This window comes from Apodemus sylvaticus, chromosome 21 (genome assembly GCF_947179515.1).
Source record: "Apodemus sylvaticus chromosome 21, mApoSyl1.1, whole genome shotgun sequence".
In the NCBI taxonomy this organism is placed as follows: Eukaryota; Metazoa; Chordata; class Mammalia; order Rodentia; family Muridae; genus Apodemus; species Apodemus sylvaticus.
In genome coordinates this window covers 51055531-51081691 of record NC_067492.1, presented here as the reverse complement: position 1 = coordinate 51081691, position 26161 = coordinate 51055531, and the positions used below count along the sequence as shown (strand labels likewise).

Sequence of the window (26161 nt, the reverse complement as noted above, 5' to 3'; positions counted from 1 at the left end):
ATATGCTCACATATTGTATATACATACATATACTTTGTATAGATAGATACTTATAAGAGTTTATTGTAGCCTCATATTCTTGGCATGTAGTTGAGGGTAAAAGTTGATTACATGCAAATTTTCATTTTCTAATAATGGTTCCTTTATAGGAGTAAAAGTACTACTGCTGCTGATGTGAATGGACTTAAACCCTCAGGCAGTGAGGTATTTTATTTTTTAATATTTTTAACTTACACTTTTATATGTAAAGAACTTATGATTTTTTTTTGATGATCATTTTCTATAATCAGTGTTGCTTTGCTAGTAAGAAATTGACTTGCTGCTTCCTGCTTAAAAAATAAAGTTTTTGGGCATATTTAAAACTGTTTTAAAAGCATTTTTTTTGTGTTGATTGGACTTTTGACATTGTTTATTTAGAACCCTAAGAACAATGGGAACTCAGCTGACCTTCCTTTGTCCAGAAAGGTTCTTAAGTCACTCAACCCAGCAGTCTACAGAAATGTGGAGTATGAAATTTGGTTGAAGTCTAAACAAGGTGAGTTAAACCTAAATCTTTTGTAAAATTGCCTTGTAGCACTTGAAGATAATGAAATTTTACAATATATTTTAATTTTTTTTTAACAGCTCAACAAAAACGTGATTATTCTATTGCTGCTGGCTTACAGTATGAAGTTGGAGATAAATGCAACGTAAGTGATGTCTACCAAATGAGAAAGTGACCTGACTTGAATCTTACATTTTCTGATACTTTCGAAAGGAACAGCCAACTGAAGTTTGACTGTAGTTATAATTTGAATTTCAGAATTCAATACATGCAAGTAAAAATAGAATCATCTTAATGCTGAAATTTATACATTTGTAAAGCTACAATTTTGTTGTTAATTGTTTTGTTTTTGAGACAGTCTATACAGTCTCACTGTATAGTCCTGGCTTGCCTGAAACTATATAGACCAGACTGGTCTGGAAGTCACATAGATCTGCCTGTTTCTGCCTCCTGAATTCTGGGTGTTTGTCCATTTTATTGAATACAGTTTACCTGAAATCTTAAGCGACTAGAATGATACACAGGTGATTTGTTTACTCAAGTATGTAGGATATACTTTAAACTTTTTGGTAGAAATAGCTGTTTAAAAAAATGGCTTGTGAAGCTGGATGTGGTAATGTATGTTTTTAATCTCGGCACTTTGGGAGACAGAGGCAAGTGGTTTTTTGTGAGTTCATGGCCAGTCTGGTTGGTCTACATAGTTCCAGCAGGCCAGCCAGGACTATACAGTGAGACACTGTCTCAAAAATAAAACAAAAAGGCTGGCAAGTTGGCTCCCCTTTTGCTCTTTGAGGGAATCTTGAGTTGGTTCCTAGTACCCATATCAGGAGGCTTAAAATGATTTGGTGCTCTCTTCTGGCATCTGTGAGCACTCCACAGGTGGCAGAAGAAACCTACACATAAAAATTTAAGAAAAATTTAATTAATCTTTAAAAAATCGTTTTTATTGCAAAACTTTCTTGAGAAAAAGCGATTAAAAAGGAGTGAGATCAGCGCAGGACTTGGAAAAAAGGGAGTCTTTGTAGAGCAGGGCTTGTTTACTGTATTGTCTTACGTGATGCAGCCACTGGCCAGTGCTCAGGGTTAGTGTGTACAGTTTGCCTAGAAGAAACTTAGGAACCCATATCTACACAGTTCAGTTAGCTACTATTATTGGGATTGGTAAGGAACAGTAGAAGCATCCTTTTTCTTTTTTGGTTTTTTGGATTTGGTTTTTCGAGACAGGCTTTCTCTGTATAGCCCTGGCTGTCCTGGAACTTACTCTGTGGACCAGGCTGGCCTCGAACTCAGAAATCTGCCTGCCTCTGCCTCCGAGAGTGCTGGGATTACAGGGGTGCGCCACCACCGCCCGGCTAGAAGCATCCTTTTTTAAGGGGCAAAATTAACATTACTACATGGTTTTAGTATAAAAACAGAAAGATAGTAGTAATAATTTATAGAGTGGCTGCTCTGTAGACTGCTGTCCCCTGTATTCTCTCCATTCGATTTCCAGGAGTTCTTTCTCTATTATAGTTTTCTGTTGTTATCTCCAATTTGCATATTAGCAAACAAGGTAAGTAACTTGTCCAAGATTGTTGCTAGCAGTAGAAAAGACAGGCTTGGAGATTCAAAGCCAGGATGGGTTGACATCTGCTGATGTATGTATTGCTTACAGTTTGGATTATGCTACTTCTTAACAGTTCCAAAAGTTTGACAGAAGCAACAGTCTTTCTTTTAGGCAGAGAGGTATGGTGTGATTCTGTTGAAGCCTTTTCGTACTTATTTTTCCTGATAAATGTACATCATCATGAGTCTGATGTTTCTTTCTGGTATTCAGCAGGTTAGATTGGATCATAATGGGAAATTATCTAATGCAGACATTCACGGGGTTCACTCTGAGAATGGACCGGTTTTGTCTGAAGAACTGGGGAAAAAGTACGTATTCTTTAACTAAACTGTTTGCTACCTCTTAGATTTAGACTGTTACAAATGTGATTACTTCTAAATGCCTCTGTATTTAGAATTTCAATAAAATGGATTACTTGTATATAAAAGTTTAATAGGTTAGCTCTTTAGAAAAATCATGAGGGGCTGTGGAATTGACCATGTCTCTCTCTTACTTTTTTTTTTTTTTGAGAAAGGTTTCTGTGGGTAGCTCTGACTGTCCTGGTACTCTATTTGTAGACTAGACTGGCCTCAAACTCAAAGAGATCCACCTGACTGCCTCCTGAGGGCTGGAATTAAAGGGGTGAGCCACCACCACCTGGTGCAGAGGCACTGATTATAAAGCTGGGCATTGTATTCTATCAAGGCAGACGTCTTCAAGGCCAGCGTGGTCTACATAGAAGTCTAGGACAGCCAGGAATACATATAGACTCCATCCCAGTCCCTCCTCTCCCCCATAACAAAATACAGGGACAGAATTTTTACATCTCCAACATCTCCATAAAGAACAGGCAAGGCTGTGTGTCTTTTGTCACACAAGTATTGGGGATCAGAAGCAGGTGGATCTCAGGTGCTCCTAGACTCTGTAAACTGGGCTTCAGTTTCATTGAGAGACTGCCATAGACACACACACACAGCATCTACACAGCAGCACATATAACACACACCTCCCCTAGAAAAAGAAGAACATTTTGAATTTAAATCAAATGTTTTGTTGAAGATTATTGAACTCAGAAGACCAAGAACTCAGCTGAAATGGTGTTGGAGCCAACCCCCCCCAACCCCCCCATTTCTCTTGGGATGGAGTTTTAGTGCATTTTCCAGTCAGGGCAGTGGGACTTAGTGGTCTGGGCCCATTAGCCTGAGGAAAAATCCTGCAGTGATGGAGAGCCACAACAGGCAGTGGCATACTGTGGCCAAAACTACCTTCCCAGAATGGGCAGAGGTCAGATGACAGGTCTAGCCCAATGTGAACTCTGGTTTATTTTACAAAATGCTAGTTTTAATGCCTACAGTTTAAAATACATTCTTTACAGGCGAAATTGGGAATTCTGCGATTATTGAAAGGGGACTTGGAGAACAGGCAGTGTATTTCTTTCTGTTTTCTTAGTGCTGAGTTACCTGCAATAAGTAATCTGTTGGTGTCTGGGTGTGGAGGTGGAGGCTTCAAACCGCAGCACTTCGGAGGCAGGTAGATAGATTCTCAGGCCAACCTGGCCTACAGACTGAGTTCCAGATGAACTAGGCTACATAGTGAGACTCCAGTTCAAAATGTCAATTTCGTCATGTAGTATAGAAAATACTACTGACTTATCTCAGTGCCATTTTAATGCACCTTTTGTTTGAGTTACTGGAGAAAACTTACTAGAGGAAAGTGTTATAAATCACACCTTAACCTTTACTAAGAAAACATTGAAATATGTGACTGTGAGGTGTGTAGTGCAGTGAACTTCAATATAACCAACACCCACTTTTAGCAACACAAATCATTTCTTCCTTATATTTTATGCTTGCTTGTTTTTTTTTTTTTTAAGTTTTAATTTTCTTCTCTTTGATACAGGGTTTCTCTGGGTAGCTCTGGCTGTCCTGGAACTCACAGTATAGTCCAGGCTGGTCTCAGTCTCAGATCCTTCTACCTTTCCCTCCAGAGTGCTGGGATTACAGACATGTGCCATCACACCCTGCTCTTACTTAATGATTTTAATCAACTTCTTGCTTGTTTCTTTGTTTTGAAGCGACATCTCATGTGCCATTATGCCTGGCTTGCATCATATCCTTTAATAGAAAAAATTTAAATGTTTTATATCGAGTCTGGATATTGTACTGCACTGTTACTGTCCTGTCCTGTCCTGTCCTATCCTGTCCTAGCCTATCCTATTCTGTGATGTTTACAAGTATCTCTAACAGTAATGTTCTCTCTTGTTGCCGTAACTGTAGTGCCATTAGGAGAATAGCAGAAAAGCGATTGCTCCTTATTTACTTAGTCTTTTGGTGCTTAGTTTTTATTTAAGGCCTTGTATTATTCCATTTTTAAAGTTATGAAATGTGATTTGCCATTTGATAAAAGTTTGGATTGCTAAATGCTGGTTATACTTCAGTTCTAATGTTTTATTTAAACCTTTTTTTTTTTAATGGTACTGGGGATGGAACCCAGTGCCTTGCACATGTTGATAAGCAAGTATTCATTGAATGACATCTCTATCTAGTTTTCCTAATTTATTTTTAATGTAAGAACTAAAGGTGTGGTGGTGCATACCTTTAATCCTAGCACTTGAGATACAGGGGCAGGAGGATCTAGTCTTGGATATATAGTGACTTTCATACTGGCCAAGGGTATGTAGTGAGACCCAGTCTTTGGAGAAAAATTAAAATTAGCACTTCTGTTTGCCTGCATATGTATGTATTTATGTATGCATTTTTTTGAGACAAAATTTCTCTACAGCTCTGGCTGTCCTAGAACTCACTTTATAGATGAGGCTGGCCTCTGAATTCATAGATTAAAAGTATATGTCAGCATGCCTGGTTTAAATTAGTGTATCTTGTGTAAATTGACAGCAAAGTATCTATGCAGGGTATTGGTTTTAGTGTTCTTTTAAAATGATTGGTTTAGATTTACTTCCTTGATGTATGTGAGTGTTTTGGCTGCGTGTATCTTGTAGTACACGCCTGTGCTGTGCCAGAGGAGGCCAACACACTGGATCCTCTGGCACCGGAGCTAGGATGATTGTGAGCCACTGTGCAGTGCTGAGAACTACACAGCCCCCTAGAAGAGTAGTGCTCCTGACTCCTGCGGGAGGCGTCTGCCTCTCCAGTTGTGTTTCAGTTACTAACAAAACACTTGTTTCTTTTGAAGACATACTCCGAAGAACCTCAAGCCACCTCCCCCAGAAAGCTGGAACACTGTGTCAGGAAAGAAGATGAAAAAACCTAATTCTGGGCAAAACTTCTATTCAGGTAAATTCACATCAAAGTTTTCTTTAGGATTATAATGGTAGTTCTTGGAGTTGTTTACGTCAGGGAAATTGTGAGGTCTTTTTTTATTTTCCACAGATACGGATTACAGAGGGCCAAAGAATCTAAATAAGCCAATCAAAGCCCCATCTGCACTACCTCCTCGACTACAGCATCCTTCATCGGGTGTAAGACAGCATGCGTTCTCGAGTCATTCTACAGGGTCTCAGTCTCAGAAATCCTCCAGTGAGCATAAGAATCTAAGTAGGATGCCCTCACAGATCACAAGGTAACCTTTGTGAATTGAAGAGAAACACAAGTCAGGAGGCACATTGCTGCATGTCCTCCATTATAATCATTTTTTTAGTGTAAGTTCTTGGTCATACTTGTTTATAATGTAGTGTTGATAGGAAATGTTGACAGAACTTTCAAACAGTACACAGTACTACATACAGTACACAGGAATAAGCCTTTATTTCTGAATATTTTGTTCCAAGTGATGGCAGACTTTATGGTAGTTCTGTCAGGGTTTCTCAACCAGTATGGAGAGCAGAATAATAATCTGCAGGAGGCAAGAAGTCAGTTTGGTTAAACAGGACTCAGTAGCTGGGATTGGTTCAAACTTTGACCCCAAGGCATGTGTAAGTAATTGTTAAAAAAAATTGATGATAAATAACTCAGTTTTGTATCACAATAAAACTTAAGAAATGGCTGTATCAAAATGCTTTGTAAAGTACATGGGACATTTTTCATAAAAATGGGTTCTATATATTGAGAAGCTCACGATAGGCACCTGGGGGGAGGATCACATTTGGTCTCAGCTACACAGGTAGCACAAAGGTCACCAGGCTGTTGATTAAGGATGTTTGTTCATAGTCTTCTGCGTGGATAACAAGGACACCTCCCTTCCTTTGAAGGACAATTCTGCTGACCTTTCTCATCCCCTTCGTGCTTATCTGTGACCACAAGCATCTCTGCCGTGTCTGCATCCAACCTCTTTTTATTTCTGAGTTGTTGTAATAGAGGTCATGGCTGAATGCATTGTTAGTCCAGCATAACACGCATAGTCAGGCATAACAGAATAAGAAAAGATAACAACCAAGGAAAGGAGAAAGACATCTTAGCCATGATGGCCATTTAGGGGTCACTTGAGAGATTTTATCTTTTTATGCAGATTATTAATTTGACCATCGATAGTATGAGAAAAGTCTGACATGTTAAAACAATACATGCCAGGAAATTGTTAGGAACCAAGATAATGTGTGAGCAACAAATGATCTACAGTAGTATTTTTGTTAAAGTATTTCTCGGTTCACCCATCTCGATAAATTTCTAATAATTTTTATTGTAGTATTAGTTTTGCTAGTCATAAAAGGCCGTTTTTGAGACTCCTCTTTGTATTCTAGTAAACATTTCTGGGACTGGCAATAAAAAAGCTGTCAGAACACTTAGTTGTTAACTTTGTTCTGAAAGTTTTGATTATTTCTGGTGATGTTTTTATACTCAGTTTAAAACTCTGTTTAGTAGTAGGAGGCATCACTATAGATTATTACAACTGGATAATCATAAGCATTCTGACTAAATACTCAGAGGTAGATGAATGCTAGGGTCATATCTGTGTTACAAATCTTTCCTCCCCCCAAATCTAGTGTAGAGCACTTGTTGTTCTTGCAAAGGATCTGTCTTTGATTTCCGGAGTCTCACCATTTAACCTCCTCAGGCATGCATGTGGTGTCTAGACATACATGTAGGCAAAACACTCATGTACACAAAATAAAACAAAATAAAAAGTTCAACGGAAGCAGTGAAATGAGTACAGATGTGCAAAATCATTACAGTATTTTCAGGGTTATCTAGTTAGAGTCCATCTGGAAGTAAGTGTGAGTAACAGTTCCTAACAGCATAATCAGGGGGTTTAGATTATTCATCAGTGGCCATATGCTAATTGTCATAGCACTTCTCCGGCTGTGATAAAACACTGTGACTGGAGAGCAAAGGACTTAGCCCACACTTGCACATTGTAGTCCATTGTTGAAAGAAGTCAAGGCAGGGAAGAATGGCAGGAACCTGAAGCTAGGAACTGAGGGTCTTTACCTTCCTAAAGACCCAGGATCACCTGACCCTGGGGTGACACCAGCCACTTTAGGCTGGGTCTCCCGCATGAATCATTTGATCAAGAACATGCTTGACAGACTTACCTGTAGGCCCCAGCCGTATGGGAGTATTTTCTCTTTCCAAATGACTCTAGTGTGTGTCATGCAGACAAAACTAACAAGGATGCTAATCTGTGACCTTTGGTTTAAATCTTATTTAATTGTAATTTTCTGCTGTGCTGGGATGTTTGGGTCATGGTGGGTTCTCTCTCTGCAGATGGAAGTCTTACAGCATGTCAGGTAGTTGTCATTAGTTGCACTTGAAGGTTTTGTGTGGATACTGACAACAGTCTCCTCTTTCCTTTTGTATTTGGTAGCTTTACTCAGTGTAGACAAAATATATGAGAGATGACTTTGGATTATCCTAAAAACATAAAATACCTGAGGAAAAAGTTTATTTTATACCTCTACCATCTTTTCATATAATGAAGCATTTTTCCTGTACTCTATAAGTAAGAGTACTTTTTTTACCATCTTAAACATTTAAAAAAGAAAATACAGACTACCAAATAACTTGTCACAGTTGACTGTGAATCCAGTCTTATAGGAGTAGGTGTTTAATATGCACAGTACTATGACTGCTTTGACAGATAACTGTGTCCAGCTTATTAGACTCTTACATATTAACTGATTTATTAAACATTCAATGGCATGTAACAAAGCATGTGAAACGTTTGGTTAGATGACTTTTGACATTGTGAATGTGTAGGAATTGATTGGCATTTGAAGTTACTGATTTAGTATACCTTTCCAGTTTGTGTCAATAGTTAATAGTGAAACTGCTGATTTGTGCTGGAGAGATGGCTTGGCAGTCACTTGCTGCTCTTGCAGAGGATCCAGGTTGATTCCCATCATCCATGTGGTAGCTCCTAACCATCTATAAATTCACTTCCAGTGCCCTCTTCTAACTTCATGGGCACTGAGCATGCATGTGAGCATACATTTAGGGATCAGAAATAAAAATCTTTCAAAAAAGTATTTTAACAATATGGTCAATGTTTAGCATTTTATACTATTACCCAATTGATAGGAGCCTGATAGACTTCATGTCTGTGTATATGTTACAGGTCAATTTTTCAGTTCTTTTGGAATAAAAGATCAGTGGTAATGCTGGGCATGATCCATTTCTGAGGTCTTTTTTATGTCTTCTTTAGTGATACTCCTCTATGTAGAAAGCAGTAGAGATAGGGTTGTACTTTGAGACAGCCAGTCAGTCTCTCTACCTACCTACCTACCTACCTACCTACAAATCAAAGTGGCTTATAGGCTGTAGTCCACCAAGTCTGACAATGGCTATTTACCAACAGAAGGCCCACGATTCTAGCTGTTTAGTCTTGGGTCTCTCAGTATATGCAGGAATCCTGGAGAAGTAGGCTTTAACACCAGTAAAAGAATGGACTGGCAAGTAAGAGTGAGAACACACAGGCCAAGAACAAGCTCATTTCCTCTTGTAGCCTTTATAATAAATAGGTTGCTAGCAGAACGTACGACCCATTTTCTGAGTCTTCCTACATCAAAAGGTCTGGATTAAAGGTGTATCTTTCTGTCTCAAAGATCTGGATTTTAAGTAGGTCTTCGTACTTCATAAGATTTAAGACTTGGTCTTTCTGGCATATGCCTTTAGTCCCAACCTTTTGAGTTCCGATGCTAGCCTTGTCTATAGAGCTAGTTCTAAAACAGCCAGAGTTACATAGAAACCATGTCTTGAAAAACCCATCCAACTAAACCAAAGATTTAATTAAGAAAAATCCCTTATAGGTGTGCCCAGCCATTTGGATTTTAGTTAATTTAAGGTATAGTTATATTGACAACCTAGAATAGTCATCACTAACCCACCCCTTTTCAACTTAATATGCAGTCATATCACCTTATGTTTAATTTCCAAATGCCATCAATTATCAAGTCATAATTGCGCTTAATACAATGGGAGTATTTCATGTACATTTTCAAGTATATTATATATTTAAACAGGTCATCATTGTAGCTATCCTCCTTACAACCAAATGAATTATAAATATAGAAGAAACGGCATATGCCTTGGGATATTATTCTGTCTCAGCTATAACCACTATAGTCTCTCAATTGATGTTATATAATAAATCAAGGAAAGAATATCTAATACCTGTACAAACACATTCTTAACATATCACAGAAACATTCATGTCAGGCATAATCCTTGTTCTGTATCTGGTCACAGGGCCTCAGTTGATACTTACATTTACCTTTCTCTATTACCTATTCTGTATTTCCTCTACCTTCCAGCAAGCACCTCAGCGGGTCTTAGCTCTTCCTGGAGGGGTGATGTGTACTTAATTCCTGATGGGTTTGTGTCCTTTGTCATCCTGCTTGGATTAGATTAACTTTAATCATAGGACATGGTAGCACCAAAAGATGGACTAAAGGGTCTATCTTTCTTATCTCCATGGTGGAGAAGCAGCCCTATTTCCCCATGGTAGTCTACACTAATTACCACTCCTAAAATTTTTATTCTGATCTTAGCCTACTGGTTTAAGGGTGTTAGAAGCCCAAAGTTGCCAAGGGAAGTCTGAACTTCCAGTTAAATGGAATGTTTGTTTTGTCTCCTGGCAGGAGACAAACATTTTTTGGAACCAGCATTTTTTGATCATTAGAACTTATGGTGATGGGAACAGGAAGCAGAAATTTTCCTAGTGGGTCACTAGGGGTGATAGGGAGTGGAAACATTCCCTTTTCCAGCCCTTGAGTTTTTGACCTGTGGTACTTGGCTAAGGACACAAACCTATCAGGAATGGCTATGGCTTGTACCATATATTGGAGGCATATACTACCTCTGGAGAACCTGCTTCAGGCCTTGGGTTGCTGCCACCTAATTGGCACTGTAAGTCAATCTTCCAAAGGCCATTCCATTTTTCTACCAGGCCAGCAGCTTCATGATGGTGGGGGTGACCATATTTGGTATGATAAGACCATAGTTGTGGGCCCACTCTAAGATCAGAAACAATACTGTGTGGAATACTATGGTGGTAGATAAGGCATCCTGTAAGTCCATGGATGGTGATTTTGTTAGAAACATGTGCAGGAAAAGGCAAATCCATAACCAGAATAAGTATCTACTTAAGGATAGAGGCTGGAGTTGTCCTTTCTACAGAGAAAGTGGTTCAGTGTGGTCAACCTTCCAGGTGGTTACTAGTCATCCTGGGGAATCTGCTCAGTGTTGGTCTGTGTGGGAGATCTAACACTCAGCAGCAGCTGTAGTCAGGCGGCGAGCCTTGGTGAGCAATAGTTGATGCTGTTGAGCTCATACATAAACGCTTATCTCTTTGTCCATGATCATTGGTTCACAGGCCTATTGGGCAGTGACAGGTTATTTGTAATGAAGACTAGATCATTGCATTTTTGTTCTCCATGCATTTGCCTTTCTCCTGAAAGAATGTTTTATTTGACAGAAAACCTGACCGGGAAAGGGCTGAGGACTTTGATCACGTGAGTCGTGAATCTTACTATTTTGGCCTCTCCCCAGAAGAACGCAGAGAGAAGCAAGCTATTGAAGAGTCTCGTTTACTTTATGAGATTCAGAACCGGGATGAACAGGCTTTTCCTGCTCTTTCTGTACGTATGTGGACATTGTAAGGTTAATATTTAGAAGTCTTTCTCAGTGCAGTTTGTAGTACATAATACATAGATGGCAGACTTAAAATTTTAAACTGAAAATATTTTAAATATTACATCGACTTTGGTGTGTGGTATGTGCTTATCATCACAGCCTCCTGAGAAGCAAGAGAATCCTTGAATTCAAGGACATTGTGGTCCGTATAGTAAGATTGTGTGCTAAGATAAAAGGGGTTGAGGGGTAAAGGTAGAAAGTGTCATAGTTCTGGTCTAGAGATGGTGCTGAGAAAACTGCTGACAGGTAAGCCAGTTTTGTCATCTAACAGTCATGAGTATTTCCTTTCGGACTGACTTGTGATCTGCAAGCAAATCCTGCAGTGCCGAGACGTAGTTCTCAGTTGACCATTTACAAAGTTTTTCTGAACACTCAGGAAACTTTGATCATGTGTATATTAAACATACTACACTTGAGTGTGCTCACCATGCTGAGTGAGAGGCACACGTGTCTCTCTGTCTTGTTCCATGTGTCAGTCGCTGGGCTGTACTGGATACTTGTCTGATGAAAGGAATAACTCCACCTTCATTTCTCTTAACTTTGGGATGCAATCAGAAAGAACTATTGTCATGTAGGTGAGGGCTCTTTAAGTCTTGGCAAATGGTATAACGTGGTAACGCTGACTGAAACAAGGTGGAGTGCTGTTGAAGGCTCCTCACTGTGCCACAGACAAGATCAAAGTTGCACATGTTCACTTTTCTGTTTGCTGAGAGTTCAGTTTGCGAGCTTATTTGAGTAGTAGGATTTGATAGTGGCCTAGGTTTGTTTACTAGAAGCTGGAATAGACGACTAAGCCTCTTTCCTGTTGTGTGATTCATTAAGAGTGCTGTAGCAGGAGTCTAGAACCTTTGCTGATAAATCGTCTTAAAAACTCAACTTACTGTGTCTGGTCCCTTTGTTTTACCAATAATCTGTATCAGTCAGAGCTCAGGTGGTTTCCTCTTGACTGTATCATTTCAGTAACACCTGCTAGTTGAAATTCTCCCCATCACAACAGACCGTGGGAAGGTTGGGAGCAAAGCTACTACTGTATCAACTTCAAGATAATAGCTTGCTCAGCTTGAGCTCTTGAAACTGATCAATGAAATATTAATTTAGCCTGAATGTCTGATTATCTGATAATTAAATGTGGATTCTAGATGATAGCCATAATTACCTATCCAATAGATTTTAAAGTATAAAATTATAAGGCTATGAACTTGGATTGATTAGAAGTATGAATGTTATTTGTAGAGCTTGTATACATATTTGTAAAATTTTAATACCAAATATGATTTTATTTTAAAGAGTTCATCAGTCAGTCAGTCACCCTCTCAGAATAGCAATGCATGTGCCCCGAGGAAGTCTTCACATGCAAGGGACAGGAAAGGTAGCATGCGGAGAGCAGACGCAGAGGAACGAAAGGACAAAGGTACACTGCTTTATCACTGAAGATACGTGATAGCTATCTATTCAATTCTATATTCTATATATTCAAGTCATATACAGTACTGTATATGACTATTTCAAGTCATATACAGTATTTCTTGCCTTATTTGTAGTTTGTTTTCTACAGTTCTAAGTATTCAAGTAAACTGTGATCTTGAAATACTAAATGGAGAGTATCAGAAATCCTTCCTAGAAGCCGACTGTGTACTGTTCTTAGTAGCACGATGATGCCTTTGCTATGCTGTTGCTTCCCTACACATGCGGACAGCCAGTGTTTCTTATACTGTGTATGTTGCCTGCCCACTAGTTTCTTAGGAGCTGCCTTGAGTGGCTCCTTGAGTGGATGTGGCAGTGCTTGTGTTCTGGCAATGCTTCTTTAGTGTAGAGATGCTGGCAATTTGAGTAGGTCAAAGAGAAGTCCTAGAGTACTGCTCTCTAATGAAAGGGTGGAGGTATGTCTTTGTAAGAGGTTGCATTCATGTAACTTCTACTACAGAATATCAGAATTTTGTTTTACTACAGTAGTAGTTTCTGCTGACTTTATAGATACAGGGAAAAATTCATAATATAAAACTGGGCTTTATACAAAGTTTGAGATAGATGATATATTGCATCTACTATGGATAAGAAGGGATTGGTGTATTGGGAAAAGAGACTTAAAATTGTTAAGCTGTTCATCTCATGTCATATATTTGACATCGGAGAGAAATATTGACATGAGCTAAGACAGTATTTGTATTTCTGTATTTAAATTAACTGAAGGTTGATTCTTCCTTTTTTTCTTGATTTGTTGCAGACTCTCTACGTGGCCATACTCACGTGGATAAAAAGCTCGAGCCAAGCACACTGGAGGTAAAGGTCTTAAATATATTTAAAACATTTGCATATCTATTAGGTGTGCATGCCATGGGTGTGTGCACACCACAGTGTATATGTGGAGAGCAGAGATCAACTTTATCTCCTGCTATCTGAATCCCAGGGATTGAGCTCAAGTCACTTCACTTAGTGAAGGCAGTCACTGAGCCATCCCACCAGTCCAAAAAGGTTTAAATGTTAGTTGCTTCTTATTCTTTAATATTGTGATACTATAGGAGGAAGAGGCTTGGTAATGAGATTGAAAGCATTTAGATACTTGATAATTGAATAGAAAAGGGGAAAGTAGGGTGAAGCTTTAGGTCACTAACAGTTCATTACTTCGTAACTCAGGTTACCTCGGGATGCCTGATCTGAATAGTTGCAAAAATTTTCATGTTTAATTCTTGTTGTTTTGTTTTGTTTATCAAGACAGGGTTTCTCTGTGGAACTCTGGCTGCCCTGGAACTCACTTTCTAGACCAGGCTGGCCTCTATCTCAGAGATCCTTCCAAGTGCTGGGATGAAAGGCATGTGCCACTATGTGGGATCTTAGTGTTTAATCCCCATCACTACAGAGTGAGATTTGTAAAGGAGACTGTTAACACTCTGGGAAGTCATACCCCAAGTAAAAGCTCCTCAGTGCGGTGGCAGCAATGCACAGGCCAAATGAAACGGGTGTGGGTTCTCAGTGAGCTCTCCAAAATGGAGGGCTCTTAATCACATGTGACTTTTCTTGCTCTTAAAGATCAGCGATGATAAATGTACAAGAGTTTCATCACCATCTAAGTCAAAGACAGAATGCCCAGCTCCTGTAGAACAAGTAAGCTCATTGGACCTGCATTACTCTGTATGTGGAAGCATCAGTGTTGTAAATGGCAGGATTTATTTCTGACATAATATGGATGCTGTTAACATTTTTTTTTAATTAATTTATTTTATTTAGTCTAGAATGTTGTAAAATTTTCTGGAATGTAATTTTATAGCCATTCTCTGGCTATTCCTGTGACTTTATTTTGAGTTAAGGTACGGTTTTATATTTGGCATCCTTGTGTTTTTTTTTTTTTTTTTTTTTTTTTTTTTTTGTGCTGGTTCAGCTGGAAAATAAAAAAGAACATTAAAAATATCTCTAGAAGTTATATGCATTATCACTAGTGAATTATCACTCTTGAATCATCACTAGTGAATTATCACTAGTGAAAAGGACCAGTAGTTTGCCAAGTCAGCGAACACACACTTGACTATTAGCAGACATTTTGGTTCTTGGTGTAATGCTGTTGCCTAAACATACTTTGTGTTGGCAAAATGAAGAAGTGCAGTTTTTAAATTTTTGTGTAAGAGTCTTTTAGGGGGAAAAAAGTCCTTGGCTTTTGTTGTTTTTAACTGCCTGTGACTTGGCGTTAGGCAAATTAGTTAATATGAAATGTGTTATGTGGTATTCTTGGCCAGTGAGTGAACTCTGAGAGTGGCATGAATAAATAATTATATGTTTAGTTTTATAGTAGGGCATTTTATACTTAAGATAAATTTGTTACTAAAACATGTGTCAAAGTGAAATGATTTTCTTTCTTTTTTTTTTTTTTTACCCCGCCATTCTTGAAGAAGCCAGCAGAACATATACCTTTGTCAGATCCAGCTCCCCTTCTAGTTCCTCCAGAAGTACATCTCACTCCTGCGGTGCCTTCTTTACCAGCCACTGTGCCAGCCTGGCCAAGTGAACCTACAACTTTTGGACCAACAGGTTAGAGAAGAATTTGGAAAAATTTCCCAGCAGTTAACAATGCCTTTCATAATCAGAAGTTTCAAGTTCTTCAGCAGACTTAGGAATGTGGAGTTCGTAGCACTTCTCATGGTTCTAGAAGGATAAGTGCCAGGGCATGATGTTCACTGGGGCATACTCTTTTTGGTTTTTTTCGATTTGGTTTTCTTGAGACAGGGTTTCTCTGTGTAGCCCTGGCTGTCCTGGAACTCACTCTGTAGACCAGCTGGCCCCGAACTCAGAACTCCACCTGCCTCTGCCTCCCAGAGTGCTGGGATCACAGGCGTGCGCCACCACCCTGGCGGGCATGCTCTTCTCACTGTGGGTGTGCGGCATTTGAGCCAGTTACCCCTATTGTCAGATTGTTGTCTGTGGTGCTCAACAGTGACTGGTGCCACAGTTCGTGTTTGCTCTGCAGGCCGCACTGTTCATTAACATCTCCTTTAGGACTCCTGACAAGGACCTTGCCTTAAACATTTTATTGGGGGGGTATAGTTAGAAGACATTGACTCATTTCCTGGAGTTTACTAAAGTACTTAAGGTTGCTTACTGTGCTACTTTACAAGGTGTATAAGTTGTGTAATATTGTTAATTTACTACAAATACTTCGAAACAAAAATGACTTTTAACTTTTTTTCTTTTAATAGTTTTTGGTTCTTCCTCTCTTTCTTAGGTGTCCCTGCTCAGATTCCCATTTTGTCAGTGACACAGACCACTGGACCCGATGCTGCCGTGTCACAAGCGCATTTAACCCCCTCTCCGGTTCCTGTGTCGATTCAGGCAGTTAACCAGCCCTTGATGCCTTTGCCCCAGACAGTGAGCCTCTATCAGGACCCACTCTACCCTGGCTTTCCTTGTAGTGAGAAGGGAGATCGAGCCATTGCACCACCTTATTCACTGTGTCAGACCGGCGAGGACCTGCCTAAAGGTGAGGCCTTCTCCAGCCTCCAGGTGCTGTTTCCTCAAGTACGCACAGTTAGTGAGAAAGAGCCAGAAAGGGCTCAGTGAGGAGCATTTGAATGTTGAGTCCTGTATAGCTTTGTTTTGGTACAAAATGAGTTTTTGTGCTTAGCAAAGCCTCTCATGCTTTTGTTTGTTTGCTTTTTTTCCTTTCCATAAATAACTTTGACAGCTTTGAAATAATTTTTAAACTTTAATTATTTTATTAAAGAGTTATTTATTTTATTATGTTAGTACACTGTAGCAGTCTTCAGACACACCAGAAGAGGGCATCGGGTCCCATTACAGATCATTGTGAGCCACCGTATGGTTGCTGGGAATTGAACTCAAGACCTCTGGCAGAGCAGTCAGTGCTCTTAACCGCTGAGCCATCCAGCCCAAGCTTTAATTTATTTTGTAGGCAGTGTCTCTGTAACTCAGGGTGGCCTTGTACTCTGCCTCAGTCTCCCGGGTTCTAGGTTATAAGTATGCACTACCAATACCTGGTTTGATTTATGGGAATCATATTATTTTCCCCTATGTTTTTATTTTGTAATTCTTGAAACCACAACAGAGTATATGAAAGATAATTTGTTCATCTGAATTTCTCCCAGATTGAATTTTAATCAATTACACTAAATTCAACCTATTTGCGGATTTAGATATTAATGTAGAATAAAGTGTAGCGGACTTAAAATTGCCCTCTAGTGATAGTCTGTTTTGGGGTTATGTTTCTATTTTTTGTGTTTTACTGCACAGAATATACAGAAGGAAAATGTCTTTAGAGCTTTAATATTAATAGTTGATGTTGGCAGAAAGAAAATTTTAGTGAAAAATTATTTTTTTTCAGATAAGAATATTCTTCGATTCTTCTTCAATCTTGGTGTAAAGGTATTTACATCTTATCTTTTTAAAGTTGACCTCATCACTGTAAATAGTAAAATTTAAAGTATTTAACTCTTAATTGGTAATTTAAAGTTTACTGAGTGGTATCTTTTATGTTTGGTAATAGTACAGGTTCTAGTTTTTTTGCTTGCTTTTTCTTTTAATTGATAATAGTTTGGCCTTGGAGTATGAGAAGGGCCAAACCAAGGTCCTGGCCTAAGTTCATGGGAATGTCCTTGATGGCGAAGAAAGAGCTTAGTTTGAAGTTGTACTTTAGCAAATTTAGGTCTGTCATCCTGTACAAGCCATTGGGTATCTCTGAAGCCTCTGAAGCAAAGCTGCCCCTGTTGAGAGTATTGGAGGGAGTAATCTAGAGAGCCTCTTTCTGTAAAGTGGGACCGTTGCTCATTAGCACAGCAGAGAGTTAGTGGGGGCATGAGGTAAGTGGCTAATAGAAAAAAAGCTTTTCTTGGGAAGAGGTCACAGGACAGTCCATGGCAGTGTTCTGTCTTTGATGGAAATTCATTGCAGTCTTTTCTAGAACCATGGAATAAATATCAGGTACCCCAGTCTGTTAGCCAGCCTCAGAAAGCCATAGGTTGTGTATCCATTGCCTGGCAACATTTACCTAGGTCATGCTGGATTTTTTTCATAATTTGTTTTTTTAGTTGAATACCAACAAAGGAAGCATTTCTTTTTCATCTTTCTCCTTTGTTAGGAGGTCTGATATGTTAATCCTGGGCTTTTGGAGTACTTTGAGGACTTCTAGTTAATGAGCCCTGTTGGAGACTGTCTTGTTTGAGCACTTTTTGGCAGACAAGTGAGTGGGTCTAGCTAAATTCTCAGTGGCTAAGATGCTGCTACTTCCTGTTAATCTGCATCAGGTCGGGAACCCAGGGAACAGGGTCAAGAATCGACTTGATTCCAGCTCTTTTCATGTTGGTCACCATTGTGATCCTGAATTTGTATTTTTTTTTTTTTTTAATAATCATGAGAGACTTAGCTTAAGCTAAATACTTTCAGAAAGACAGCTTTTTAACTTCTCATATTTGTTTGTTTTGCTTTTTTGTTTGTTTTTGTTTTTGTCTTTCAGGCATATAGCTGTCCTATGTGGGCCCCGCATTCTTACCTGTATCCTCTGCACCAGGCCTACGTGGCAGCCTGCAGGATGTACCCAAAGGTCCCTGTTCCTGTGTATCCTCAGAACACTTGGTTCCAAGAAGCCCCTCCTGCTCAGAGCGAAAGTGACTGTCCTTGCACTGATGCCCACTATTCTATGCACCCTGAGGCCAGTGTTAATGGTCAGATGCCACAGGCAGAGATTGGACCGCCTGCATTTTCTTCACCGTTGGTTATTCCTCCATCTCAGGTGTCTGAAGGTCATGGACAATTGTCTTACCAACCTGAGCTGGAGTCTGAGAACCCAGGGCAGCTTCTTCATGCTGAATATGACGAGTCACTTAGTGGCAAGAACATGTACCCACAACAGTCCTTTGGGCCTAACCCATTTTTAGGTCCTGTTCCCATTGCACCTCCTTTCTTCCCTCATGTTTGGTATGGGTATCCTTTTCAGGGATTCGTGGAAAATCCTGTAATGAGGCAAAATATTGTCCTGCCCCCTGATGAGAAAGGAGAGTTGGATTTGCCTTTGGAAAATCTAGATCTGTCTAAAGAATGCGATTCTGTCTCAGCAGTAGAAGAGTTCCCAGAAGCCAGAGTTGAAGGTGCACATTCTCTCCCTGAAGGAAGTGTGAGCAGCAAGCACGATGGCCGAGTGGAGCAGTCGTCCCAGACGCGAAAGGCAGACATAGACTTGGTTTCAGGTTCTTCTGGAGTGGAAGGAAAGGCTCATCCTCCTACTCAGATTCTAAACAGAGAGAGAGAAACTGTGTCTGCTGAACCTGAGCCTAAAAGGACCATTCAAAGTCTGAAAGAAAAACCAGAGAAAGTAAAAGATCCCAAGACTGCTGCTGATGTGGTTAGCTCTGGGGCCAATTCTTTGGATAGATTGCAAAGACCAAATGAAGAGAGTTCAGAAGATGAGAATGAAGTGTCTAATATTTTGAGAAGTGGCAGATCTAAGCAGTTTTACAATCAAACTTACGGAAGCAGGAAGTACAAAAGTGATTGGGGCTCTTCTGGTCGAGGCAGCTATCACCATGTAAGAGGCGAGGAGACCTGGAAAGGGCAGCCTCACCGGAGCCGGGATGAAGGCTATCAGTACCACCGCCATGTGAGAGGACGCCCGTACCGTGGGGACAGGAGGAGAGCAGGGATGGGGGATGGCCACAGGGGACAACACACTTAATGGTTAGTTCTTGCTCGTGTTGTAGAGCTGTAGCCTTTTCTTAGGTGGAATATTTCTGAAGGCTTTAAAATCATTACAATAAAAACCCAGATTGGAACTATCTCCTCCCCTTCCCCCTTTCCCTAATTCCTATTCTGATGAGACTCTGGACATGAGTTCAAGGGGCAGATGAATTTTTGGCATTGTGGTTTTTCTTACTCAGAATCTGTTTATTGGGTTACTGCCCCCATAAAACGTAAACACGACTTTAAGTATTTTTTTATAAACAGCTCAATGTAAAACATAGACAGTGTTTGATTTCTTTTCCTTGTGTAAGTTTGATTTAAAATGTTGGAAATGTGTGCTTTTTAGTGTTTACTAAAGTGATAAGAAAATAACGCATTCAATACACTATAGATTCCAAAACATAACATTGCACCAAATAGAAATGTATATTTTATTATGCAATGCCTTAGTCATAAACTGGGCTCAAACAATCCTCAGCCTAAAACACTGTTGTCTTTTAATATGCTTCCAACCCAAAGGCCTTTCATCTCAGTATCTGTCAAACTTGAATAACGTCTTCTCTTTACTATTACACACAAGGCAGCCTATTAACCTGTGTCTTAGAATTGTTGTATATAGTTCTTTTAATATCCATAGGGTATATTTTTGAATTTTTTGGTGAGTATCTGTTGAATTTGAGATAGCATAAAATAGATGTTTAAGAAATAGTAGGAAGTCCGGTGAGACGGCTGTTTCCATCAAGAACTAGCACTGCTGTAAATATCATGGTGCCTACTGAAGGGAATGTAGATGCTATGCATTTTGGAAATAATCTGCATCTGTTAAAATTGCAGAAGTTTTTTAATGCCACTTTAACACTAATGCACTGACAGATTCTAAATATTTTGTGAGAAATGTTGAAATGTTTAACCTGATAGACTTCTCTATAAAAGTTTTGTTTTTTTCCCTGCACCATGAGCTGTGTTTATCACTTTACAGTTGCATGTTCAACTTGTCATAGCTGGAATTACTGTAGAAAAAGAACATGATTGTGACTTGTCGTTTTTGTCTAGAGGATGCTGCTAGAACGTGGCTTTGCTCTGCATTTTGTAGCTCTCTGCCGCCAGTGCTGTGTCCAGTTCTGCTTCTTCCTGTCTGCAGTGTTCACTAGAGGCTTCCTTTGCATGCTGCACTCTGTTCTCATTTGGAGGTTGACTCAGACCAGTTAGCACAGTATTCTCTCATCTGTGTCACTTTGTAAAACTAACTGTACTTTGTATTTCTTATTTGTACATATCAATGTGAGAAATCTACTTTTTATGTTGCAATTACCTTGTGATCAGGCAGCTTGAGCGCTATGCAAATAGTAGGTAGTGTGGTGGTGATTTTCTTGCATGTTATGTGTGATATACCTAGCCAGAAATAGATGTGGCTTTTAATTTGGGGGGGGCAGATTACTTTTAGAAGCAAATACAATTCACTTGAATTTGACAGACTGAAGCAGACAAGTTTTCTGGGTCCTCTGATAACTTGGGATTTTGGCTCTCAGCTAGGCTCAGTGAAGTTCCGCTGTACTGTAATGATGGCATTTACCTCTGCTGTTTGAATTATCCTTGTGTCTGTGTAACTGCTGATTTGAGTAGTGATTAGCATTTAGAAACTTTGTAATGTAGGGCTTTAGAGAGCACTTTGAAAGATAACATTTTATTATGATGGTGCTAGGTAAAAAGATTTATAGCATGGGATGTGAAGAAAAAAATTGAGAACCCATTGAAAGGAAGAAAGGAATTTGTCTTCTGCTTCTAAGCTAGAGTGGTTGTAAAGGTTCTGCTCTGCCAGTGTTCAGTATCAGTGGCTGAATTATGGATAAGAACTGTAGAGGATCTTCTGTTTAGTCCGTGCTTTTTGTATAGAATTGGTTTTATCTAATAGTTTTAGTATGGAAATCACCTTTTGATGTAATAAGCCAGATTTTAGAAGTTTGATATATTTGGTCTCAGGAGCTCAGAAGAAGTAGCTTTTTTCCAATGTCTTTTGTGTTACTGATTTGGGAAATGTTTAAAGATTGGACAGAGAAGAATAGGGCTTGGTGTCCTCATGGTCACTCTGTCTTACCTTAGTGACATGACAGTACTTCTAGCTCCTGAGGGAAACCAATCAACTTGGGTTTTCTTTCCTGACCTGCAGGGCATGATGGATCAGTGATGAAGGAATTATATATAGCCTGTGGTACTTTGTTTTGACCTCTGGAATAGAACCCTGACTTTTATAGTTTTAAAATGATCAGTTTTTGTATGAAGGTCAGTTTTCTTTCTTTAGGTATCAGAAGATTTTGCCTTATCCTGAGGTCAGACTAGGGCCAAGCAAACCTTTTCCTTCACATGAACTGTCATATTGTTTTTTTGACCTCTTTCTATTTGAGAAAAGAGAAAATGACAGCTGGAAAGTCCTTTGTATTGGCACATGATAACTTCCTGTGATGGGCTATATTCTGAACAAACCTTCCACTGAGCACAGCTCCTGTGTTTAGTGTAGGTGCTGTAGTTGGAGGAGGCCCCACCTCTGCTCCTTTCATTGTTGCTGTTCAGTTACTTCCTCTCAGACATCCTCTATTCTTGTCCCACCCATGCACTCCTTGGCAGCAGAATGCTGGCAGCTTGTGCCCCTCATGTGTGTTCCTGTAAGTCTGTTTCATGGCAGGGCTCTTCCCTGCCTCTGCATGACAGGAGTAGGCTTTCCTCAGCCCGCTGTGCTGACACAGTTCATGGGGTGCAAACTCTTCTTGGAGTGTAGTGTTTTCTTTGGCCCATGGCCCAAAGGTTAAACTGAAAATGCCTGTGAACTGCAAACTTGCTTGTGATTGACTTGGTGCAATACAGTTCCTTTCTAAACGTTTCTGGTTTAGAGAATACTCAGCCATCCTGGAAACTAGCAATATTTATTTTGCCTCATTTATTTTACCTTCAGTTTTAGATGAGGTGAAAGTTTTCTTTCACTTAGGGTACTTAGCAAGGTCCATTCTAGTGTAGCTGAAGAGGAAGCTATACTATTTCTGTTTACTGTATTTTGCTCCCTATTTTATGTCTAATTGCTTTTTTAAAATCTTCACAATGGCTCACTTTAGCATATCAATTTGAAAGATATTTTACTACATAATATCAGCCATTGGTTCTCCTGATATTGGGACTTTTTGTTTGGTTTATTTTGTTTCCCCTTTCCCTAAAATTATAAGTTAAGAGAATCCTGTAAGAGGGTGGGTGCATGTCAGTGCTGAGAAGCAGCAGCTTTGGGGTTGAATTTACTTGAATGGTTTAAAAAGATTGCATTGTTACAAAGCTAGAAAAAATTTATGTATGAAAAATGATCCTAGCCTTACACTGAGTACAATAATACTTATAAGCATGTGAAGATGTGATCCTTTGTGATGTTACTTGTAAAAACATATACATATCTATACATATCTTTTGAAGTGTTGAAAGGAATAGTACTTTATATTCTTTATCATACCACTTTTGTAAGTGTTGAATATATTGCTGTTTATTTTTCTATGTTCTGTTTCGTAGCCTTAAGAAGTGTTTCAAACGATCTGAATGTATAAAACAAGTCAATGCCCTACATGGTGTGATGCTGCATTATATATACAACTGTGTGCATATATTAAATTCTGTCTGTCGATTCTGCTTGGGATTCTTGGTCTTTGGGTAATCCAGTATGTCACATGTAAACCTGAGGATGAATCTTAGTAAACTCTTGAAAATAACATGGCTTCCACGTATTTTTCATGCTGGAAGATAATTACAGAAGAGACAACTGAAAGTGGGTTTATACCTATGGGTGCTGTTTCCCTTTGTGTGTGTGTGTGTGTGTGTGTCCCCAAACCTCAAAAGTTCAGGAATGTGTCTGAGTGAATTGGGAACAGAACTGCTACCAGATACACTGCAGTACTGTGAAAGCTTTGCTTGTTGCAGCCCTGGGAAATGTGCAGACCACACATTTTAGGCGGGTGGTCTGCTTGGAATTCCATCCCTGGCCCTGAAAAACATTCCTTCTTAAGTGCATGTTCATCATTAACTTACTCAAGAATAGTCATTACGCTTAAATTATGAACCTTTTCAGGAAACTTTTTCTCAAAAGTAGAACTGAAAATGATACTTAGTATAATTTATGGAAACTGATCTTAGTACAGGTAGCAAGCTATAAGAGGTTTTTTTTTTTTCAGATTGATTTTTTTCTTAAGGATATGTGAATGACTTTGCATATGAGTGCAGGTGCCCTTTGAGACCATTGCCCTGGAGATAGAATTAAAGGCAAGTAAGTCAGCCTGACCTGGGCACTGGGAAGACTACAGAACAGGGATTGTGCTTTGTTTTTCAGTCGGTATTCCTGTCTAGCCTAAAACTCAAATTTCACCTCCGTGTAGGAATTCAAGTCTTATGCATCTGACATAATATGCACTTTTGTGGGGTGTGTGTACAGTCATATAAAATCATTTTTAATTCAATATATTTTGGTAATATTCTTTCCAATTTAACCTAAGTCCTCCCTACGTCCCCCCTCAGCTAAATTGTTCTTCCAGACAAAAAGGGAAAAAAAATTACGAGCTGCAGTAACACAAAAATGCCCCTGCCTGGCATGTGCTTGATAGACCAGTGGCACTGTTGGAGATGACAACTCTCCGAGCAGGTGTCAGTCCTGTGGGACTGAGTGCTCTGAAGTCTCACTCTGTATGTTGACCAGTCGTGGGGTGTCAGTTATCCACTGGGAAAAGCCCTGACAAGGGGTGGAGCACTGCTATTAGGAGTTATTTTACTGGTATTTTCCTTTAGTAGAATAATCAAGTTTCCCCTAGGTCTCATGATCTGTCAACTCTCAGGTTCTTGGCTTTCACAGTGCCAAGTATGGGTTCCTCATGGAGTAGACCTTAAATTTAACCAAAACGTGGTTGGAGCCTTGGAGATGGATGGCTTAGTAGAGAAGCTGAGTTCAATTCCTGGGATCTGTATGGTGAAAGACAGTCCTGTGATGGCATATGTGTGTGACTACACACACAAAGGAAAAAAATGGTTACTCCTTAACATTCTACTACACCAGTTATTTTACAGGTGGTCCCTGTTGGAGGTTATCGGGTTTGCTGTTGGAAATTTTCTCTGATGGTAATGCAGAATACCTTCTAGCATCCTGAACTAGTCAATATGGGTGAAGCTTATAGTTGGGTGCCAGCTCAATTTCTTTTTTTGTTTTTTGTTGTTTGAGACAGGGTTTCTCTGTGTAACCCTGGCTGTCCTGGAACTCACTCTGTAGACCAGGCTGGCTTTGAATCTGCCTGCCAAGTGCTGGGATTAAAGGTGTGCCACCACCACCCCACACCAGCTTAATTTCTATGTTTCTTTTACAGGTGGTCTCAGCAATAGAGCCATCCATCATGTTCAGAGTAGCAACTTGCAATAGCAAAATAGTGATGTTTTGGGAGGGACATGGGGACCCCTTCAGTTTTTGATATTTATATTTTGAGACAGGATTCACTGTGTAACCTTGGTTGTCCTGGAACTTGTTCTGTAGACAAGGCTGACTTTGAATGCAGAGATCTGCCAGCCTCTGTCTGGTATTAAAAACATGCACCATCACTGCTCAGCTTATGGGAACCCTTTGGTCAATAGCTCAATAAATTGTTTTCCTGGCACTGGAGGTCCTACTTGGTGGCATGTCTAGTTGGGTCATTGTCTCATAAGGTTGAATGTGTATTTTAGAAAGCAGCTATATAGTAGCTATAAAGTAGCTATATAGTAGCTATATGGCTTTACACACGACTGAGCCATCTCTTTAAGTACCTACTATGTGGGTCTTCTGAGAATGAGTTGACTTACCATCAAGTTGTGTGCTAGGGGCTTGTCCAGGTTAATAGAGAAGCCAGAAGGTGGAAAGCAAGACTTGTATTGCAGGCTAGATATTTAGTTACATAACCCTGGGAGTGTGTTTACTGGGGAAAAAAACCAACAAAAAAATTTGTCTTTAGTTGTGTGGCTCAGCCTTAGCCCATAAATCTAACAGCTTTCTGCTTGAATATTGTAAACAGGATTAATAAACTCAGCCATAGATCAAGAAGCAGGGCAAACCTTTTAACAGGAAGTGAACATAAGATTATTAAGAAAAAACCAGAGAGTAAGGAGGGTTTTTTTTTTTTTTTTTGAGATGAGAGGGGCATTCCTTCTGGGACTTCCACAGTGAAGCAATGTCAGCTGCTGCTTTCCCTCCTTGTTTGAGCTTACAAGCTTTCACATGAGCATCTGGCTTGATTGTTAAAATAGAATGATTGAGAATTCGTTCAAAAAAAACAAAGAAACATGGCTTGTAGCTTGTTACAGTCCTTGCCAAACTTTTTCCTGAAATGGATGGGATGTGACAATGAGAAGTGATGTTGAATCTTTAACTGTTCCTTTGGTTCTTGTTAAAATTTTGTATTGGGGGATGGGTCCCCACAGAAGTCTGCAGTTAGGGACTGTTATAAGGTACCATTGGTGTGTGCTGGGAACCAAACTTGGGTCTTTTACAAGATCAGCAAGTGGCTGCTTTTCCAGAGTACTTGGGTTCAACTCCCAGCATCTACATGGCAGCTCAACTATAATTCCAGTTCCAAGGAATCTCAGACACACAAGCAAACACCAATGCACACAAAGTAAACAGAATATGGTCTTCTTGTGCTTTGACAAATTGTCATAAAATTAATCTGGTTAATTGCCTTTAATGTGTTGGCTTTTTTCAGTATTTCAGACTTAACTCTGCATTGTGGCACT

The 26161-nt window shown here is 39.5% G+C and overlaps 2 protein-coding genes across 5 annotated transcripts in view; one reads left to right on the top strand and one right to left on the bottom strand.

The window, feature by feature from the left end:
- Positions 1 to 23130, top strand: part of Otud4 (OTU deubiquitinase 4) — a 45372-nt gene extending 22242 nt beyond the window's left edge. Inside the window, exons 8-21 of one of the 4 annotated variants that reach the window (XM_052166194.1) lie at positions 150 to 204; positions 418 to 535; positions 625 to 689; positions 2364 to 2458; positions 5322 to 5422; positions 5519 to 5708; positions 10998 to 11160; positions 12503 to 12626; positions 13440 to 13495; positions 14243 to 14317; positions 15097 to 15235; positions 15927 to 16181; positions 17043 to 17083; positions 18171 to 23130. In XM_052166194.1, the coding sequence (XP_052022154.1) occupies positions 150 to 204; positions 418 to 535; positions 625 to 689; positions 2364 to 2458; positions 5322 to 5422; positions 5519 to 5708; positions 10998 to 11160; positions 12503 to 12626; positions 13440 to 13495; positions 14243 to 14317; positions 15097 to 15235; positions 15927 to 16181; positions 17043 to 17083; positions 18171 to 19385 (2692 nt within the window). In that variant the 3' untranslated portion in view covers positions 19386 to 23130. Of the gene's footprint in view, positions 1 to 149; positions 205 to 417; positions 536 to 624; positions 690 to 2360; positions 2459 to 5321; positions 5423 to 5518; positions 5709 to 10997; positions 11161 to 12502; positions 12627 to 13439; positions 13496 to 14242; positions 14318 to 15096; positions 15236 to 15926; positions 16182 to 17042; positions 17084 to 18170 lie in introns of all 4 variants that reach the window. The other 3 variants (XM_052166196.1, XM_052166195.1, XM_052166193.1) reach the window with 3 other exon arrangements.
- Positions 1 to 26161, bottom strand: part of Mmaa (metabolism of cobalamin associated A) — a 441074-nt gene that overhangs the window by 412127 nt on the left and 2786 nt on the right. The window lies entirely within an intron of this gene.